The 22,685-nt window shown below is 39.3% G+C and overlaps 1 protein-coding gene across 1 annotated transcript; it reads left to right on the forward strand.

The window, feature by feature from the left end:
* The first annotated feature begins 19,045 nt into the window (after window positions 1–19,045).
* LOC111610438 lies at window positions 19,046–22,414 on the forward strand. Its single transcript, XM_023344663.1, has 3 exons — window positions 19,046–19,950; window positions 20,648–20,866; window positions 22,199–22,414. The coding sequence occupies exons 1-3, from the start codon at window positions 19,208–19,210 to the stop codon at window positions 22,404–22,406; spliced, it is 1,170 nt and encodes a 389-aa protein (XP_023200431.1). The 5' UTR covers window positions 19,046–19,207; the 3' UTR covers window positions 22,407–22,414.
* The last annotated feature ends 271 nt before the right edge of the window (window positions 22,415–22,685 follow it).

Raw genomic sequence — 22,685 nt, forward strand, 5'->3', positions numbered from 1 at the left:
TCCGGGTCCAGAAACATTTCTGGGAACGGGTCAGTGGAATCCGGCAGGCACTCCTCCTTCTCGTACCATTGTAGGAGCCTCCTCTCCTCGGCGGTCAACCGATTTTTCACCCTCTCCAAGAAGCGCCTCGTCAATCTGACGGACCGTATTCCAATGACCGAGGCAACCTCCTGGGCATTATCAAAGTCCGGTCCGGACGCCTGGATCAGTTGCCGTAGAGTTACCGTTCTGGACTCAGACAACACTTCAGAAAAACCCGGAACGGCATTATCGCTGACATCCAATCTTGCTCCACAGATCAAAGGTTCTTCTAAAAGCCAATACAGAGAGTTATTCTTATCTGGTCTGTGCAATTTAAAAAATGCACACGATCTAAAAACGCTTTGATAAAATTGAGGAATTCCCTTTAACTTTAAAAGGCTAAAATTTGTTAAAAACAGAGCAGCATCCAGCCCTAGAAAATTTACACGTCTCAGAATGCAGCTGGCCACATCCCTCCACACAGGGGATCCTGTTAGATACTTTTGCAGAAACTGCAACCGGAAAACAGCGGCTCTACTGGCCAGGTGGACAAGGCCCTGGCCCCCCTCCTCTCTGGATAAAAACAAAACGGACTGCGGCACCCAGTGATGGTTGTTCCAGAAGAAATTGACCATCTCTGACTGTATTTTTACTAGTAGTCCTGATGGAGGATCTAAAACAGCAAGCTTGTGCCACAATTGTGACGCCACCAAATTATTCAGAACCAGCACTCTTCCTCGATATGACATTTGTTTATGCAACCATTTCCATTTTGCCAGTTTATTCTGTATTTTTTGTTCCAAGTCTTCCCAGTTTCTTTTTACAGTATCCTTTCCACCTAAAAAAACACCAAGATATTTAAAACCGTCTCTCTTCCACTGGAGTCTTTGAGGGAGAACTGGTAGCCCACCGGGCCACTCGCCCACGGCCAAAGCTACGGTCTTTCCCCAGTTCACCTTCGCAGCAGACAAGACGGAGAATTTTTCTATTATCTCGATTAAAATGTTGACATCATGTTGATCTTTAATAAAAACAACAACATCGTCAGCATAGGCGGATAAAATCAACTTGTTGTTAAAACCAGGTAAAACCAGACCATGAATTTCTGAGCGTATTTTCAAGAGAAGGGGTTCCAGGGAGAGTGCGTAGAGCATCCCCGAGAGCGCACAGCCCTGTCGGACGCCTCTACACACTCTAAAAGGGGCACACAGGCTACCGTTGATCTTCAGCACACTCTCAATGTCACTGTACATCACCTGGATCTTGGCGATAAAACCCTCGCCGAACCCAAACCTCCTCATTACTTTCCAGAGGAAGTCGTGTTCGACGCGGTCAAACGCCTTTTCTTGATCTAATGAAATCAAGCCTGTCTGTAAACCCAATGAACTGGAGACTTCCAAAATGTCCCGAATTAGATAGACATTGTCCACCATGGACCTGCCGGGGACGCAGTAGGTCTGGTCCCGGTGGATGACTTGCTCCATGGCTTTCCCTAGTCTCGTGGCCAGAGCCTTCGAAAGGATTTTGTAATCCGTGCAGAGGAGGGACACGGGGCGCCAGTTTTTTATTTCCTGCAGGTCGCCCTTCTTTGGCAGCAGGGTGATGACCGCCCTGCGACAGGATGTGGGGAGCGAACCGGTGGCTAGACTCTCGTTGTACATTTCGAGCATGTCTTGGGCCAGAAGGTCCCAGTAGGCCTTGAAAAACTCGACTGTTAGCCCATCAACGCCCGGGGACTTCTGGCCCTGCATGCTCTGGAGGGCTGTGTGGAGCTCTTGTATGCCCAGCGGGCGCTCCAGATCGGTACTGGTCTCCTTATAGATCTGAGGTAGTTCTTCGCAGAACTCCTCCATCATTCTCTCACTCTCATCATATTCGCTCCGGAACAGAGAATGATAAAACTCCACAGCCCTCCTCCTTATCTGCCCCGGTTCGCTCAGGTGCTGCCCCGTGTCCGACAGCAATGAGTGGATCATCTTCCTCTGACCTTGTTTCCTCTCTAGACCAAAGAAAAAGCCAGAGGGAGCATCCATCTCTGTGATGTTCTGCATCCGGGACCTGACCAACGCGCCTTGTACCTTACTCTCCAGCAGGTTGGCTAAAGTTAGCCTTTTTGATTTGAGAGCTTCAAAATACTCTCGATTTCCTGTGGTGTCACTAAGTCGCTCCAAATCCACTATACTCATCTCCAGATCTCTGATAGATTCAGTGATGTCACGAGTGACATTGACAGTGTGCTGCTGACTCAGCAGTCTAATCTGGACCTTCCCATAGTCCCACCACTGTTTGATTGAACTAAAATCAGCCTTTGTTTCTCTAAAACCGGTCCAAAAATAAGTTAAAACCTCTTTAAAACTCTGATCGTATATCAATGCAGAATTAAAATGCCAATACGCACTTCTCGGTAAAATGTTTCTAATAAAAACACTTCCTAAAAGTAACGAATGGTCTGTGAAGGGTACAGGTACGATCTGGCATGTTTTAAACACATTAAAATGATGCTTAAAACAATAAAAACGATCTAAACGAGCTAAAGAGATTTTACCTTCCTTGATGTGGGACCATGTATACTGCCTGAAACCTGCATGCATCCTCCTCCATACATCCACCAGGCTATGAGACGAGACCAGCTGCTTTAAGACATGTTGGGCTGCCGGGTGCGGCTCTGCGTGATTACGATCTAAAAACTCGTTTTCTGTGCAATTAAAATCCCCACCTATAAAAACATAATCTTCAGTCTCACAATTTTCCAATCTTTCCCCAATTTTCTCATAAAAACATTTCTTCTCTGCATTGACGATTGGAGCATAGATGTTAATAAAAACCATGTTAAAAAAATCAAACTTCATCTTTACTAAGAGACACCTCCCTTGTATAACGTGCTCAGTTTCAATAGAAAGCGGGATAAAAGCTTTAGAAAAAACAAAGCCCACTCCTGCATTCTTGGAGGTGCCGTGACTCAGAATCACCTCCCCCCTCCACTCTCTTCTCCAGTCTGTTTCGATCAAAAGATCGCTGTGCGTTTCTTGCAAGAAAATGACATCTATTCTTTTTTGATTCAACATTTGATACACTAATGCCCTTTTTTTTGCCTCCCGCGCCCCGTTAAGATTCAAAGATGCTATCTTAAAAGAATCCATGATGGGTAAGAGGCTAAAGACAACATGCCAAAAACAATTTAAAAAAATTAAAAATATTAAAAAGTTACTGTGCATCATTAAAACTGTTTTCTGGCTTTGGTCATTATTTTCTTTAACCTAAAAACCTCTGTATTTGTAAAACCTGACACCTCTTTGTGTTTTACATAATGCCTCGCAGATAAATAAAATATTTTTAGATCAGGGAAATAGCTTTCAAGTTTTATTCCTTTTAATCCTTTTGTTTGTTTTAAAAAGGTCTTGAATAATTCCACCGGGTACCTTGGTTCTTTGCTTGCTTGTGACATTGAAACCTCACTGGTGTCGGAAAACCAGCTCTCTTCATCACTGCTCTCCGACACCTCTTTCCTTTCTACAGCTAACTTACTAGCTTGCTTACTAGCCTGTTCAGCAGTAACCACATTTCTCCTTTTGCTTCCCCTTCTTTGCTGAATAACAAACCTCTAAATCCATCTCTTTCTCCGCCCCACCCATATCCCTCTCTTCTCCACCTCCTTTAACCGACTTTTCACTATATTTTCCTTCAACCTGTTCATGCGCCTGCACTTCCCCTCTCTCCCCCTTGTCTCCACACACTAGATGTTCCACATCATCCTGCACTCCCTCCTGCTCTTCCTGTACATCACCTTCTCCCCCCTCTACACTCTCACCTGCATCACCAATTGTCCCACCTCCACACACCACCGTGCTCTCATCTTTTTCCGCATACACACTCCTACTACTATCCTCTATTGACCCCTCAACAGTGGCTTCCACCACCACCTCCTCCGCTGCCCCCAAATCTCCCACCGCGGCGTCGGGTTCCCCCGCCGCTTCAGCAGCAGCTGGCTTCTCCGCTGCTGCAGCAGCAGCAAGTTCTCCCTCCACAACAACCTCGCTGCCTGTTCCCCCACTCTGCTCAGCAGCAGCGGGTTGCTGCTTTTCTGAATCCGGCCTGGCCGACTCTGCCTTATCCGGGCACATTTTTATTACGTGGCCCTCCTGTCCACATCCAAAGCATTTCATCTGACCTGATGTTGCAAACAGCACATAATCAAAATCATCCACTCTAACGTGAAACCGCAAATTCATTTCCTCATCTTTTTTATTCAAAATCATGAATAATTGTCTCCGATGAGAAACAACATGTTTCAGTAGCGGTGATTTACACCCGGAAGGGATTTTTTTGATCGGTGACACCACTTTGCCGTGCCTCGACAATTCTTTTATCAAGAACTCATCGCTGATAAAAGGGGGTATATTTGACAACATAATCTTAGTGGCTGGTAGCGTGAGCGGTGTAACTTGTAAAAATAACCCATTCACCGACACACCTTTTTCCACCACCTGTTGTGCATGTTCCACTTTTGCAACAAACAATACCACCGCTCCATTCATTCGTGCCGCCGACCTTATATTCCCGTGTCCAATCATTTCCCCTACAGCCAAACAAACTTCCTCCACGCTGCACGGAGAACCAGCACCCACCTTGATACCGTTCTTCCGTGTCAGCGTGGAGAAAAACCCACCACCGACAACACCCACCATTGTTGCCGTCAGACGCCGGCAAGCCAGGCACGCCCGACGGCCACACCTAAACTAAACGAAAAACCCCCCTAAAACGTGACCAGCTAACACAAAAACACAATTAAACAAATGAAAAACAAAACACCTAGTGAAAAACAGTAAGAAAAACAAAGATAGAAAAGTACACACTCGCTCTCTCTCTCACTCTTCTTCCGCTCTCCACTCACCCTCCTCTCACACGAAGAAGAAGAAGAAGAAGATCTCCGAACAAAGCAGCAGCGATCATTGTGGATATACGGAAACTATAGGAAAGGTTCTGATCTGGTGGAGTGAAGAAACTGTGAAACATGTTGCGGGATGTAGGAGATACGAATCAGAAGACAATATTAACTTTGGATTTGTGGAAAACTGGAATACTAATATTGTATTTGTTTTACTTAGATAAAGTGGAAGAAAAGATTTTACGTCTTTCAAAGAGAACTGGCACTGTATGAGAAATCTTTAGATGTGATGATCGTAAGATCCACAAGGTGGCGGTAATGCAATGACATGAATGAACGACAGTCATAAAATCCCAAAGAAGAAGAAGAAGAAGACAAAGAAAATGGCGCATGGTCTGTTTGGTTGAATGTTCGACTGTTTCTCTAAACGAGTTTATCAACGAGCCGTTAACTGCTGCTGAAGAAACATTCACAGAGTTTAAAGAAATCATCGTCAAGTCGGAGGAAGAGATGGATGATCATCGCAGACTGCTGGATTTCTCCCGGAGGCCCCAGATAATCTTACAACCGAATAGGTAGGAACCAGCAGCGTTTGGATGCAGGTTAAGGTCTAAATGTCTGCACCTTTCTGTATGAGGATCATTTTAGTAAATGTTCTTTTCCCGTATAAATGTTTTGTTAACCGGTAAATGAACGCAGGAATCACAATTACGCTGTGAAAATGGCTTATTGATGTAGAAATAAAATGACCTTTTATGGCTTTTCCTCCTTTAACTACACGAAGCTGAAGTTGGTTTTCGATTCCACCTAATTTTTCACTTCCTTTCGCATCTTTAATAGACTCTGGTTTAAAAACTGCAAGAACTACACTCTTCAAAACCTGGACTGGATTATTCTGCTCTAATAGCAGAATATTTAAATCCATGTTTGGGATTTGTGAAACTTTTTTCTGATTTGTGAAACTTTATGTAACAGACGGCTGCAGAAGATCTTTCCTTCCAACAACCATCTCCATCTACAATAACTCTTGGAAGAATTCATGAGTAACACCAACATTTAATTTCCCATTAGGATTAATTAAGTGGTTTTGAATTAGAATTGAATTGGAATTTTAAAAAACTGCATGGAACAAGTGTGAATAGTAATCTAAACTTTAGTGAAGTTTCACAAATCCCAAACATGAATTAAAATATTCTGCTATTAGAGAAGAATAATCTAGTCCAAGTTTGAAATACGTAGTTGTTGTAGTTTTGGCATTAGAGCAGTTTTAATATGAGCTGGATGCAAAGATGGGTAAAAATGGCATTTTATTGAAGTTCCACAAATCGGATAAAAGTTTCACAAATCACAAAGATGGTTTTAAATATTCTGCTGTTAGTTGAAAATAATCTTGTCCAGGTTTCAAGAGTTTAGGTGTTATGGTAGTTTGGGAATTTGAGCAGTTATACTATAACAGAGATTAAAAAGTGGTGAAATCAACCTTTATTGAAGTTTCACAAATCAGAAACATGGTTATAAATATTCTGCTGTGAGAGCAGATTAACCCAGTCCAGGTCAGAAGAGTCTAGCTGTTGTAGTTTTTAAACTAGACTCTATTAAAGATGTGGAAGGTAGTGAAAAATTAAGTGGACTCGCCCTTTAGCCATTTCCTGAATCAGAAGCTGGAATCGGAAACCAACTTCAGCTTCATCCAATGATCTCAGGTAATTACTAATTGGAACGTGCATATATAAGCTAGTAAAGCCTTGCAAAGCAAACAGCATGAAACAATAATAGAGGTGTTATTATCTGTCAAACTAAACCTCATATAAAAGTCCAATCAACAAGCCACTGCTGCATTGAGGTGATGTTTCATACGTAGGTGTAACACATGAGAAAACCCGGATCGTGACAGACGACGTGGAGTTTCAAATAATATCAAGTGGCCTAGGCTCTCCCTATTAAAAGTACCCAGGCAAGTCTGGCTTAAAATTATGAAACAGAAGTAGTATACAAAATATATTTTATTTATACATACTTTTATAATATTAAAAATAGACTTTATTATTCTAATTTAAAACCCAATGAAGCACAGCAACCCAGAACAAACACTAGGAGCAGTCTGAGACTTAAAACAACTGCAAACCAAATTAGTAGCACACACCACACACTACAGGATGATCGGTTACGAAATCGCAAGCGACAATCTTAGAGAACGATCAACGTTCTAAAATTGTCGTATGGAGAGGGGGGGATTGTGTAGTGTGAACTATTGCATCGGGTAGTCGATGTGCCCATCTTCTCTATTTAAATCTAATTATTACTATAGGGCAACATGATATACAGACTTTATAATCTGCACTCTTTTGTTGAATGCAGTATTTATTTCCACTTTGGCTTTATGTTGTTTAATTTTTGTTCAAGTAGATTTTTTATTAATGGAGACTGAGAATCCATGTTATTTATGGTTTTGGTTGTTTTGTTTTGTTCATCAGTTCCAGTGTTAAATGTTCTTTTGAAAATAAAGTGTATCTATCTTTGGCAGAAAATCGCATGCATTATTACGTCATTTCCATTAAATCAGTGTAAAATGGTCTTCAAACAATATTATCGTTTATCGCAATAATTTTTGAGACGATTAATCGTTCAGCAAAATTTGTTATCGTGACAGGCCTAGTAGCAACAATATAAAAAGCGACACTGACGTTACACAGAACCAGCCACAAGTGACACATCAAAAATCCATTTATCCTACCAGCAGCACATATATTGATGATCCTGCGGCGCCAGCGCTCATCCGACAGACATCCAACTGCACACAACAACACTCATAGCTTGGCTGCCACACCCGGTGCCTATCTGCACTAATAAGCCCGACAATGCTGTGAACCGGAAGTGAAGGTGGGGAAAAGCATAGACATAATATAATGAGTAGACCCCGCATGGCTGCTCTGGCGTAGGAAATACGGCGGCCATCTTGGAACGGTCGTCCCTCCTACTTGGCTAAACCAAAACAGCAGAAGATGCCTCAGCACTGCCAGATATTTGTGTTCAGATCGACAGACTAATGACGCGAGATCTCGGACGATAACGTTTCACAAGTAAGATGGACATATTACAGTTTATATTTTGTGATTAGAATATTACTATACTGTATTTATGTCCACTGACAAAACAACAGCTAATATTAGCTATCAGCTTAGTGTAATACCGGGGTTCAGCCCCGCTATGAAGGCTAACCGAGATTTTGTAAATCTTAAGTTTTAATTATTCCCTAACCTTGATTTAGATTATTCCACACAAGGTGGCAAAGACTCTTATTTATATGGAATTCTTTCACTCTGTCTAAAGTAAAATAGTTCCTGTTTTTGTTTTGAAGGTTTCATAAAGACCATGTGAGGAAGAAGTGGGGAATGTCTTTAAGGAGAGACGGATTCACTGCACTGATGAATCTCAGCTGCTGAATCTCTCTTAAGCTCCTCCTCAGCTGGAAAACATGAATAAAACCTATATAGATATTATGTATATACGCACGTCCATATAAATATGTGTAGTTTAGTGCATATTATTCAGCATTAATAATTATTTAAGCATCTTTATTTCTCTCTGATTGTATTATTTTGTGTTTGTATATTTATATGAATATGTATTGATATTACTAAATAACATATTTAAAAATTATGACTGGTTGTGTGCTTTGTAAAATAATCATAATACAGAAATATCAACACATTCTATTCTGACTCTATTCTGTTTTCCCCACTAAGAATAGTTAAATATGCTCAACCTTATATCAGTCATTCAAAAATACTTTAAAAATCATTTCCTTGTAAATGTTGCTAACCTTTTAATAAGGTTTACAGAAAAATTGGTAAATATCTGCTTAGTATTTAGCGAGTTATGATTGATAAATGCGCTGATACGTCATTGAGTCTGTTAAACATAAAGCTGAGTGGAACGGTCGACCGCTCCAAGATGGCCGCCTTAAATCTCTTCAGTAACAATAGGCAAGAGCGGTCCATGAGGCGTTTATTTATAGTCTATGGGGAAAGTGGCACAATGACTATGGGCAAAGGTGCATTCATGGGCCCAATATGGGTGGGAATTTACAGTTTCTTTATGTAAACACATTTTTCAACTAATTCACCAAACAGTTACATAAATGAAAGATGTTCAACGTCCAAAAAACTTGAAAATTGCTTTTATAGTTTATTTTTTCCAGTTTGACAAGCAAATAACAAAGATCAAACTTTTCATTAGTGATGTGTCGAGTAATGAAGCGGGTAAGACAGAGAACTCACCTAAACCTGAGCAGTTAAAGTTTTTATTTTTTAGTAATAAATCGTTGTCCCTGGTGACATAGCGAGTAACAAGCCAATCACAACCCTCTTTTCTTTTTGTTTCTAGTTTTCTTTTGGATCCAGCCATTGTTTCATACAACCAGATTAATCAGAATTTATGTATCAGAATCACAAAGATTTTAAACTTGTTTATTCATTGTAAAGCCTCATGTTGTTTTCACGTTGCCTATTTTACATATATTGTCCAGTTGATGTCACAGTAGAGCAAATGAAGCACCGCAGTGCATCGGCTCATGAGTCGAATGATTGGATGGAGTTCCTCAAGGCTTTTAAAAATGTGGACTAAAATGAAATTTGAATATAATTTATAGTATTTGTTTAAAATCCGTTCATTTGAGAATTCTCCAAATGTCAGCTGGATATGTCGATTCATCTATATCTCTGTCTACGCTCTTGAATTTTCAAATGGTTTTTTGTTCATTTCTGCCTTAAACGATTTACTTCAGTAAAGTTAACAATTACTCTTTTTCTCTGTTTTCTTCTCCAGATTCCCTGAAGTGTAACGTTTGTAACCAGGAGAGGAGATCCACTCTGGACCAGGAGGAGTTAGAACCTGTGCAGGTGAAACAAGAACAGGAAGAGCCAGAAGATCATCAGATAAAAGTGGAAGAGAAAGAAGTTTACTGCAGTCAGGCTGAAGAACAGATTGGATTAAAACAGGAGACTGATACCTGCATGTTGGTTCCTGTTGATGAGCATACAGACCACATTGAATCAGAACCAAACAGGAACCAAGACATCTTCCAGGAAGTTGCTGAAGCTGAGAACCAAAATCAGGAAAGAAGAAAACCTTTCTCATGTGACATCTGTAAAAAGTGTTTTGCTTTCAAATCTGATTTTGATGCTCACATGAGAACTCATACGGGTGAAAAGCCGTTTTCATGTGTGAACTGTGGAAAAAGTTTTAGTCAAAAACAGCATTTAACTCTGCACATGAGGATTCACACTGGTGAAAAGCCGTTTTCATGTGTGAACTGTGGAAAAGGTTTTAGTCAAAAACGGAATTTAACTCTGCACATGATGATTCACACTGGTGAAAAGCCGTTTTCATGTGTGAATTGTGGAAAAGGTTTTAGTCAAAAACGGAATTTAACTCTGCACATGATGATTCACACTGGTGAAAAGCCGTTTTCATGTGTGAACTGTGGAAAAGGTTTTAGTCAAAAACATCATTTAACTCAGCACATGAGGATTCACACTGGTGAAAAGCCTTTTTCATGTGTGAACTGTGGAAAAGGTTTTAGTCAAAAACATCATTTAACTCAGCACATGATGATTCACACTGGTGAAAAGCCGTTTTCATGTGTGAACTGTGGAAAACGTTTTAGTAAAAAACTTAGTTTAACTCAGCACATGATGATTCACACTGGTGAAAAGCCGTTTTCATGTGTGAAATGTGGAAAAAGGTTTAGTCAAAAACTTAGTTTAACTCAGCACATGAGGATTCACACTGGTGAAAAGCCGTTTTCATGTGTGACCTGTGGAAAAAGTTTTAGTAAAAAACTTAGTTTAACTCAGCACATGATGATTCACACTGGTGAAAAGCCGTTTTCATGTGTGAAATGTGGAAAAAGGTTTAGTCAAAAACTTAGTTTAACTCGGCACATGATGATTCACACTGGTGAAAAGCCGTTTTCATGTGTGAACTGTGGAAAAGGTTTTAGTCACAAACAGGTTTTAACTCAGCACATGATGATTCACACTGGTGAAAAGCCGTTTTCATGTGTGAAATGTGGAAAAGGTTTTAGTCAAAAACAGCATTTAACTCGGCACATAATGATTCATACTGGTGAAAAGCCGTTTTCATGTGTGAACTGTGGAAAAGGTTTTAGTCGCAAACAGCATTTAACTCAGCACATGATGATTCACACAGGTGAAAAGCCGTTTTCATGTGTGAACTGTGGAAAAGGTTTTAGTCACAAACAGGTTTTAACTCAGCACATGATGATTCACACTGGTGAAAAGCCGTTTTCATGTGTGAAATGTGGAAAAGGTTTTAGTCAAAAACAGGTTTTAACTCGGCACATGATGATTCATACTGGTGAAAAGCCGTTTTCATGTGTGAACTGTGGAAAAGGTTTTAGTCGCAAACGGCATTTAACTCAGCACATGATGATTCACACTGGTGAAAAGCCGTTTTCATGTGTGACCTGTGGAAAAGGTTTTTGTCAAAAACAGGTTTTAACTCGGCACATGAGGATTCACACTGGTGAAAAGCCGTTTTCATGTGTGAACTGTGGAAAAAGTTTTAGTCAAAAACTTAGTTTAACTCAGCACATGATGATTCACACTGGTGAAAAGCCTTTTTCATGTGTGAACTGTGGAAAAGGTTTTAGTCAAAAACAGAATTTAACTCAGCACATGATGATTCACACTGGTGAAAAGCCTTTTTCATGTGTGAACTGTGGAAAAGGTTTTAGTCAAAAACAGAATTTAACTCAGCACATGATGACTCACACTGGTGAAAAGCCGTTTTCATGTGTGAACTGTGGAAAACGTTTTAGTAAAAAACTTAGTTTAACTCAGCACATGATGATTCACACTGGTGAAAAGCCGTTTTCATGTGTGAAATGTGGAAAAAGTATTAGTCAAAAACAGGATTTAACTAAGCACATGAGGATTCACACTGGTGAAAAGCCGTTTTCATGTGTGAACTGTGGAAAAAGTTTTCGTCACAAGGTGAGTTTAATTCACCACTTGAGGCGTCACACAGGTGAAAAGCAGTAGAAGTATTTTCCATACATGTTCTATGTTGAGGTTCACTATAGAACTGATTTGGTTTAAAACTAGAATGAAAGACTGGAGGGGTTTCATGTCTATAAAGCTGAAAATTGTTGTATTTGTTAAATGTGATCATTTGGATACTTGGAGATGTGCAACCATGATACATTTCCCTTCAGAGATGCTTTCTTGTTCTTTCTGGTATATTCTGTATCAAAAAAAATAATGATAAACTGTATGTTGTTGTATTAACATACAGTTTATGTCAAACTGTATGTTGTGTGTGTACAACGTGAAGAGCAGAGGGCTCAGCACACAGCCCTGAGGAGTGCCAGTACTGATGCTGATAGATGAAGAGGCTTGGGGGCCCACTGACTATTTCATGCATTAACAGAGTTTGACCGGACATGGACTCCCTTCCAGAACATTCTCACATGATTGGACTTGAGGGATTGATTTGTATTATTCTGTACAATAGAGAGAGTTAGTGGGGTTTATTTTTGTAGTTTTTAAAATCAAAACTAGAATGTACAGAATTGAGTGTTTTTTTTTTAAATCTGCAAAAAAGTATTTGTGATAGTTTTGTCTTTAAAGTAAAATGAGATTGAGTTTTCTTTCAAATTATATTAACCAGTTTTACTCTGATTAAAATCTTTTCAAATGAAATAAAATGGATTTGCACTTGAAGGAAAATGCAAGATTCACCACAAATTAATTTTCCTGCTTTCATTGCCAGAGCCGGCACAAGGCATAGCAAACTAAGCAGCCACTAAGGGCCCCAGGGCCACTAGGGGGCCCCCTCAGTGGAGCTGATTTTATTTATTTTTCTTAGTAATAATTTCTGTCATAATATCAAAACCACACAATGTCACTATTAAGTGGTTTGTTCTTACAATAATATATACGTATATTTGATAATGTACGTTTTTTTTATTGATAGAAAGAAACAATATGGAAGAATAGAAAAAAGCCAAGATAAAGGTTTGTTTTAATGTGTCTTGGTAATGTCATGTAAAAGATTTGTAAAGCTGCTAACAGAAAATTAGCTTGAATGGTCCAGTTCAACAGCCCAACATTTATAGGGTCTTTGTGTTTGTGTGAACCTGAGTTTAAACTTTAAACGAGTTGATTCTCATGGTTGGCTCTGTATATTTCTGAGGTACTTTTGGCTTCAAAACTCCGTATTTGATAAGGTTTGATAACAATAACTTAAACTTCTCAATGTTTGACATTGACACAGCCACAGCAACAGGGGGCGCCACCATCTGGGCCAAACGCACCACCTTCAAGCCTCAGAGCTAAAAAAGAAAAAAATACAAACTATTATTAAAATACCGGTAGAAAAATCAAATAGATAAAACCGTTTAAAGTCTTTTACACTCGACCACCAGCACCGCACAATTCAGTGAACAAGCCGGTGCTGATCGGCTCTCAATAAGCCACAGGATGGGCGGAACCAGCGGTAACTCCGAACAAAGCAGCAGCGATCATTGTGGATATACGGAAACTATAGGAAAGGTTCTGATCTGGTGGAGTGAAGAAACTGTGAAACATGTTGCGGGATGTAGGAGATACGAATCAGAAGACAATATTAACTTTGGATTTGTGGAAAACTGGAATACTAATATTGTATTTGTTTTATTTAGATAAAGTGGAAGAAAAGATTTTACGTCTTTCAAAGAGAACTGGCACTGTATGAGAAATCTTTAGATGTGATGATCGTAAGATCCACAAGGTGGCGGTAATGCAATGACATGAATGAACGACAGTCATAAAATCCCAAAGAAGAAGATGAAGAAGAAGACAAAGAAAATGGCGCATGGTCTGTTTGGTTGAATGTTCGACTGTTTCTCTAAACGAGTTTATCAACGAGCCGTTAACTGCTGCTGAAGAAACATTCACAGAGTTTAAAGAAATCATCGTCAAGTCGGAGGAAGAGATGGATGATCATCGCAGACTGCTGGATTTCTCCCGGAGGCCCCAGATAATCTTACACCGAATAGGTAGGAACCACCAGCGTTTGGATGCAGGTTAAGGTCTAAATGTCTGCACCTTTCTGTATGAGGATCATTTTAGTAAATGTTCTTTTCCCGTATAAATGTTTTGTTAACCGGTAAATGAACGCAGGAATCACAATTACGCTGTGAAAATGGCTTATTGATGTAGAAATAAAATGACCTTTTATGGCTTTTCCTCCTTTAACTACACGAAGCTGAAGTTGGTTTCCGATTCCACCTAATTTTTCACTTCCTTTCGCATCTTTAATAGACTCTGGTTTAAAAACTGCAAGAACTACACTCTTCAAAACCTGGACTGGATTATTCTGCTCTAATAGCAGAATATTTAAATCCATGTTTGGGATTTGTGAAACTTTTTTCTGATTTGTGAAACTTTATGTAACAGACGGCTGCAGAAGATCTTTCCTTCCAACAACCATCTCCATCTACAATAACTCTTGGAAGAATTCATGAGTAACACCAACATTTAATTTCCCATTAGGATTAATAAAGTGGTTTTGAATTAGAATTGAATTGGAATTTTAAAAAACTGCATGGAACAAGTGTGAATAGTAATGTAAGCTTTAGTGAAGTTTCACAAATCCCAAACATGAATTAAAATATTCTGCTATTAGAGAAGAATAATCTAGTCCAAGTTTGAAATACGTAGTTGTTGTAGTTTTGGCATTAGAGCAGTTTTAATATGAGCTGGATGCAAAGATGGGTAAAAACGGCATTTTATTGAAGTTCCACAAATCGGATAAAAGTTTCACAAATCACAAAGATGGTTTTAAATATTCTGCTGTTAGTTGAAAATAATCTTGTCCAGGTTTCAAGAGTTTAGGTGTTATGGTAGTTTGGGAATTTGAGCAGTTATACTATAACAGAGATTAAAAAGTGGTGAAATCAACCTTTATTGAAGTTTCACAAATCAGAAACATGGTTATAAATATTCTGCTGTGAGAGCAGATTAACCCAGTCCAGGTCAGAAGAGTCTAGCTGTTGTAGTTTTTAAACTAGACTCTATTAAAGATGTGGAAGGTAGTGAAAAATTAAGTGGACTCGCCCTTTAGCCATTTGCTGAATCAGAAGCTGGAATCGGAAACCAACTTCAGCTTCGTCCAATGATCTCAGGTAATTACTAATTGGAACGTGCATATATAAGCTAGTAAAGCCTTGCAAAGCAAACAGCATGAAACAATAATAGAGGTGTTATTATCTGTCAAACTAAACCTCATATAAAAGTCCAATCAACAAGCCACTGCTGCATTGAGGTGATGTTTCATACGTAGGTGTAACACATGAGAAAACCCGGATCGTGACAGACGACGTGGAGTTTCAAATAATATCAAGTGGCCTAGGCTCTCCCTATTAAAAGTACCCAGGCAAGTCTGGCTTACAATTATGAAACAGAAGTAGTATACAAAATATATTTTATTTATACATACTTTTATAATATTAAAAATAGACTTTATTATTCTAATTTAAAACCCAATGAAGCACAGCAACCCAGAACAAACACTAGGAGCAGTCTGAGACTTAAAACAACTGCAAACCAAATTAGTAGCACACACCACACACTACAGGATGATCGGTTACGAAATCGCAAGCGACAATCTTAGAGAACGATCAACGTTCTAAAATTGTCGTATGGAGAGGGGGGGATTGTGTAGTGTGAACTATTGCATCGGGTAGTCGATGTGCCCATCTTCTCTATTTAAATCTAATTATTACTATAGGGCAACATGATATACAGACTTTATAATCTGCACTCTTTTGGTTGAATGCAGTATTTATTTCCACTTTGGCTTTATGTTGTTTAATTTTTGTTCAAGTAGATTTTTTATTAATGGAGACTGAGAATCCATGTTATTTATGGTTTTGGTTGTTTTGTTTTGTTCATCAGTTCCAGTGTTTAGTGTTCTTTTGAAAATAAAGTGTATCTATCTTTGGCAGGAAATCGCATGCATTATTACGTCATTTCCATTAAATCAGTGTAAAATGGTCTTCAAACAATATTATCGTTTATCGCAATAATTTTTGAGACGATTAATCGTTCAGCAAAATTTGTTATCGTGACAGGCCTAGTAGCAACAATATAAAAAGCGACACTGACGTTACACAGAACCAGCCATAAGTGCCACATCAAAAATCCATTTATCCTACCAGCAGCACATATATTGATGATCCTGCGGCGCCAGCGCTCATCCGACAGACATCCAACTGCACACAACAACACTCATAGCTTGGCTGCCACACCCGGTGCCTATCTGCACTAATAAGCCCGACAATGCTGTGAACCGGAAGTGAAGGTGGGGAAAAGCATAGACATAATATAATGAGTAGACCCCGCATGGCTGCTCTGGCGTAGGAAATACGGCGGCCATCTTGGAACGGTCGTCCCTCCTACTTGGCTAAACCAAAACAGCAGAAGATGCCTCAGCACTGCCAGATATTTGTGTTCAGATCGACAGACTAATGACGCGAGATCTCGGACGATAACGTTTCACAAGTAAGATGGACATATTACAGTTTATATTTTGTGATTAGAATATTACTATACTGTATTTATGTCCACTGACAAAACAACAGCTAATATTAGCTATCAGCTTAGTGTAATACCGGGGTTCAGCCCCGCTATGAAGGCTAACCGAGATTTTGTAAATCTTAAGTTTTAATTATTCCCTAACCTTGATTTAGATTATTCCACACAAGGTGGCAAAGACTCTTATTTATATGGAATTCTTTCACTCTGTCTAAAGTAAAATAGCTCCTGTTTTTGTTTTGAAGGTTTCATAAAGACCATGTGAGGAAGAAGTGGGGAATGTCTTTAAGGAGAGACGGATTCACTGCACTGATGAATCTCAGCTGCTGAATCTCTCTTAAGCTCCTCCTCAGCTGGAAAACATGAATAAAACCTATATAGATATTATGTATATACGCACGTCCATATAAATATGTGTAGTTTAGTGCATATTATTCAGCATTAATAATTATTTAAGCATCTTTATTTCTCTCTGATTGTATTATTTTGTGTTTGTATATTTATATGAATATGTATTGATATTACTAAATAACATATTTAAAAATTATGACTGGTTGTGTGCTTTGTAAAATAATCATAATACAGAAATATCAACACATTCTATTCTGACTCTATTCTGTTTTCCCCACTAAGAATTGTTAAATATGCTCAACCTTATATCAGTCATTCAAAAATACTTTAAAAATCATTTCCTTGTAAATCTTGCTAACATTTTAATAAGGTCTACAGAAAAATTGGTGAATATCTGTTTAGTATTTAGTGAGTTATGATTGATAAATGCGCTGATACATCATTGAGTCTGTTAAACATAAAGCTGAGTGGAACGGTCGACCGCTCCAAGATGGCCGCCTTAAATCTCTTCAGTAACAATAGGCAAGAGCGGTCCATGAGGCGTTTATTTATAGTCTATGGGGAAAAGGGGCACAATGACTATGGGCAAAGGTGCATTCATGGGCCCAATATGGGTGGGAATTTACAGCTACTTCATGTAAACACATTTTTCAACTAATATACCACCCAGTTACATAAATAAAAGAAGTTCAATGTCCAAAAAACTTGAAAATTGCTTTTATAGTTTATTTTTTCCCGTTTGACAAGCAAATAACAAAGATCAAACTTTTCATTAGTGATGTGTTGAGTAATGAAGCGGGTAAGACAGAGAACTCACCTAAACCTGAGCAGTTAAAGTTTTTATTTTTTAGTAATAAATCGTTGTCCCTGGTGACATAGCGAGTAACAAGCCAATCACAACCCTCTTTTCTATTTGTTTCAAGTTTTCTTTTGGATCCAGCCATTGTTTCATACAACCAGATTAATCAGAATTTATGTATCAGAATCACAAACATTTTAAACTTGTTTATTCATTGTAAAGCTTCGTGTTGTTTTCACGTTGCCTATTTGGGGCCTGCCATGCAAAGCAATGGCAGGAACCTATTACTATTCTCCCAATTCTTTATTTTTCATCCGTAACCGTTAATGCGGCTCATACCGCTGCGTGCACACCTACAAATGAGGTATCAAAACGTGCAGAAAATTCACGCCATTGGAGCTATTACTTTTGGTGGGATTCGGGGTTAACATGGCGACATAATTCGCAAAAAACTACGAAAAAACCCCCATTATAAGTCAATGGGAAAAATCCTTCAAATACCCTGTTTTTGAGGATTTTCTGTGTCGTCACGAATTCACGTAGAAATGCCATTCAAATTTCATTTTGTAGATACGTCTGTGATCTCTTCGAAAGTGAAGACGGCTCGTCAATACCAATTACGGTTTGTCCACAATTTGTCTCTAAGCGACCCAAAGTTTTTCATTTTTCCTAAAATTAGAGTGAGAGTCAGGGCCTTTAGATCTCCGCTAGAGTGAGAAATGAAGAGAATTTTTCACCCCAAAATAATTTTGAAATCGCCATCACGCCCACAAATATCGCACGATTGGTATCAAAATCAGTCCTGACATTGATACGCATGTCTGCTCCGGTAAAATGTTTTCGAAATTTATCTAGACCGTACGGTTTTCTGTCACGGTGCTTCAGAGCAAAGTCATTTTGACAGGATTTTCTGAGGCTGTCTCAGGCTCTCTCCCATATATTTCTCAAACATTTCAGATCTGGGCAAACCATTTCTTTCTCTCATCGCTGTAAATGCTCTGAGTGAGGTAGAGATATGAATCTCGGGACTATCGCAGAAGACACATTGCCCTGTCATACGCTTCAAACGGTTTTTGAATATGTATTACGGTTCCCGAATGGAAAGGAGTTGTTTTCAATGCTTTTTTTCAGTAAAACTGGCTGGCTCAAAGAGAGTATTCTCTGCCCCAGCCTCTCTCACTAACAGTTCACACTTTGCTGAGAAAATTATTTACCATAGCAACGGAACTCAAGAGGCTATTGGCTGCTGATTATACGGTGGCCCTGAGGTGCAAAGCACAACAACATTAACGAAGCACAACGACATTAACGAAAACACAACGACATTAACGAAAACACAACGACATTAACGAAAACACAACGACATTAACGAAAACACAACGACATTAACGAAAACACAACGACATTAACGAAAACACAACAACATTAACGAAAACACAACGGAAAAGGTATGTCCCAGTGGGAGACCTAAGAAATCGCTGATTGGACTACAACTCGTTTTACTTTTGAACCGGAAGTTATTCTGGCTACAACGTGTTTTTTAATAACATGAATGTTCTCGGTGATCCAAACCTTACTACTGCTATTCGAGAGTCTTTTGACTCAGGACATACATATGAGGTGATACTGGACATGCTTCGGACTAACCACAAAGTGTCAGTTAGTATGCGTTCACTAAAGACTTATTTAAAAGAAGCGGGGCTACATAGAAGAGGCAACTACTCTCCACTTCGGGAAGTGAGGCGTGCCATTATGGCCGAGCTGAGAGGACCAGGGCAATTATTTGGCTATCGGACCATGTGGCAAGTTCTCAAACAAAAACACAACCTGTGTGTCAAACGTGATGTTGTAATGAGACTGCTGAGGCAGCTGAACCCTCAAGGCATCGCTCTGAGGACTCGCAGGAGATTTACAAGGCGCACCTATCACTCTATGGGGCCCAATTACATATGGCATGTAGACGGCTACGACAAACTGAAGCCATTCGGCTTGGCCGTCTCAGGATGCATTGATGGATTTTCGAGAAGAATGATGTGGCTTGTTTGTGGGGCAACAAACAACAATCCTTCTGTCATTGCCCAGCATTATATAAACTGTGTCAAGAGTCTTGGAGTGATACCAATGAGACTACGAACAGACCTCGGCACAGAGAACGGGACTGTGGCAGCAATACAGTGTACCCTCCGCCATGCGCATACGGATTATTATGCTGGGTCATCAAGCCACAGTTACGGATCATCCACAGGGAATCAACGCATCGAGTCATGGTGGTCTTTTTTCAGAAGAGGAAGGTGGGTACATATGTGTTTTTCAGATGTCAAGTACAGCAAAAGCTGATCACGGTCTGAAATCTGTGGAAGCATACAGTCTGAGTTTAAAAACGATTTGTAAAGTAGGTCCAAACTCTTCGTGTGAAAAACAAGGTTCTGGTGACTTTAGTAACATACAGTACACGTAAGCTCTATGTTAGTTAAGCAAATTTTGCAGGTTCTGCAGTAAGTACTACAATACATATTTGTGATATTAATTTTAGTATTACACACAGGTGGGTAGAGTACTCAAAAATCGTTATGGAGTAATAGACGTTACATACTTTTACTGTTTATAAATAAGGGATGAGGTGAAAGCTACTTCTAAGCTTGTGGTTTGTTTATTGTTGTCATGGCAACTCCATAGGAAGTGCCTATGGAGTTGGCAGTCACATAGCTGTCGTTTTGCCAGTTAACATGCCATATTGAATTAGTTTCAAACATTTATTTTCATAAGGCTTTAGCAAATATTTTGTTTCCAAATTAGAATTTTCCATTGTTTGGTTACAGATGCTATACAGATTTTTAGTTTGTACGTGGAAAATTAGGATGCGATATTCAGTTTGACATAGATTTAGAGCATGCTTTCAATGTTATGGACATGGAGAAAGACAGACAATCTTTTAATCATTTTAATATGAAAAAGAACAGAACCGTTTCTAATTCAATGTATCCTCAGGTCTCAGTTTTGGATGGACTTGTTTGGAGATTTAAGAGACTCCGGAAACTTCAACGGAAGTGTTGAGCACCAGTGCTTGCTCAGATTCTGCTTCACCAGAGTTCTGCAGAAAGACCTGGATGAATGCAAAAATCTCTGGAATAACCACAGGATCCGGCCAAGCAGACTTGCATCATGTCCTGGGGGGATTCCAAACGAACTCTATCTCTTGCCTCACAGGTAATTGACATCTTCACAAATAGAAATAATGCTTGACATTACATAATAATGCAGAAGTGCTGTTAGCACAAGTTAGGACATCTATTATCTATGTACAAGTAACCTATAACTGTTAATGTATAGTGTATCACAAAAGTAAGTACACCCCTCACATTTCTGCAGGTATTCAAGTATATGGGATGACACCAACAAAATGACACTTTGACACAATGAAAAGTAGTCTGATTACAGCTTATATAACAGTGTAAATGTATTCTTCCCACAAAATAACTCTATGTAAAGGCATTGATGTCTAAACCACCAGCAACAAAAGTGAGTACACCCCTAAGAGGTCCCTAAGAGTACTCACCAAACGCCGCACACTACATCAAATTAGTCTGCATGGCTGTCACCCCAGAAGGAAGCTCTTAAGTCTGTACACAAGACAGCCCGCAAACAGTTTGCTGAAGACATATCAACAAAGGACATGGATTATTGGAACCAGGTCTTATGGTCTGATGAGACCAAAATTAATTTGTTTGGTTCAGATGGTCTCCAGCATGTGTGGCAGCTGTCAGGTGAGGAGTACAAAGAGAAGTGTGTGATGCCTACAGTCAAGCATGGTGGTGGGAATGCCATGGTCTCGGGCTGCAGGAGTGTAGCAGGTGTTGGGGAGTTACATTTCATGAGCCCGAATATGTACTGTGAAATACTGAAGCAGAGCATGATCCCTTCCCTCTGGAAACTGGGTCACAGAGTAGCGTTCCAGCATGATAAAGCCCCCAAACACACCTCTAAGACGACCACTGCTTTACTGAAGAGGCTGAGGGTGAAGGTGATGGACTTGCCAAGCATGTCTCCACACCTAAACCCATTAAAACATCTTTGACATGTCCTCCAAGCCCAGGAGAGTTAAGGCAGTTTTGGTAAATAATGGTGGCCACACAAAATATTGACACTATAGAAATCTTCACTAAGGGTGTACTCACATTAGTTGCCATTAGTTTAGACATTAATGGCTGTATATAGTTAGTTTGCGGGAAGAATAAATTTACATTCTTATATAAGCTGCACTCAGACTACTTTTCATTGTGTCAAAGCATCATTTTGTCAGTGTTATCCCATAAAAATATATACTTAAATATCTGCAGAAATGTGAGGGGTGTACTCACTTTGTGATACACTGTATAAGCTGTCACTGATAGTGCTCACTTATACTGTGTCACACAGCCAGCAACCCCCCCCCCCCCCCCCCCCCCCCCCCAAAAAAAAAACAGACAATTACAAGTACTTGTACTAAATATATAAAATATCTGTCACAATTCTATTACTAATTATATTCTGACTTTGCAGATATGGTTCAAGAGATTGTGGATTTCCTGTTGAGGACAGTGATCTGGATGTTTTCCCAGAAGCAAGTCAGGTGACAGAGTTGTGTGGTGATAAAGACATCGAGGAATACCTACAGCAAGTCATGCAACAACATGGACAACAGCAGTCACAAAACTGGGAGTCAGCTATGGAACTGTATTTATTCCTCAAACACATAGCAAGGCTGTAGACACAAACAACCTGAATAAATTTTTTTTTATATATTTTGTGTCCTGTTCATTTTACTCAAATGAAAACTCATTGTTATGGTAAGAACATATAACATAAAATATTATCTATTTTTAGATATTTTCATATGATAGCAAAATCATATGAAATCATGCTGATAACTATGAATAAACTGCCACTTTAGAAGGATAGCCCTTCTAAAGTGGCAGTTTATTCATAGTTATCAGCTCATGAAGTCAACAATCCCTTTGGGCAAATTCTGTTATTTGAGACTGGTGTA

The sequence above is a fragment of the Xiphophorus maculatus genome, chromosome 13 (genome assembly GCF_002775205.1).
Source record: "Xiphophorus maculatus strain JP 163 A chromosome 13, X_maculatus-5.0-male, whole genome shotgun sequence".
NCBI lineage: Eukaryota > Metazoa > Chordata > Actinopteri > Cyprinodontiformes > Poeciliidae > Xiphophorus > Xiphophorus maculatus.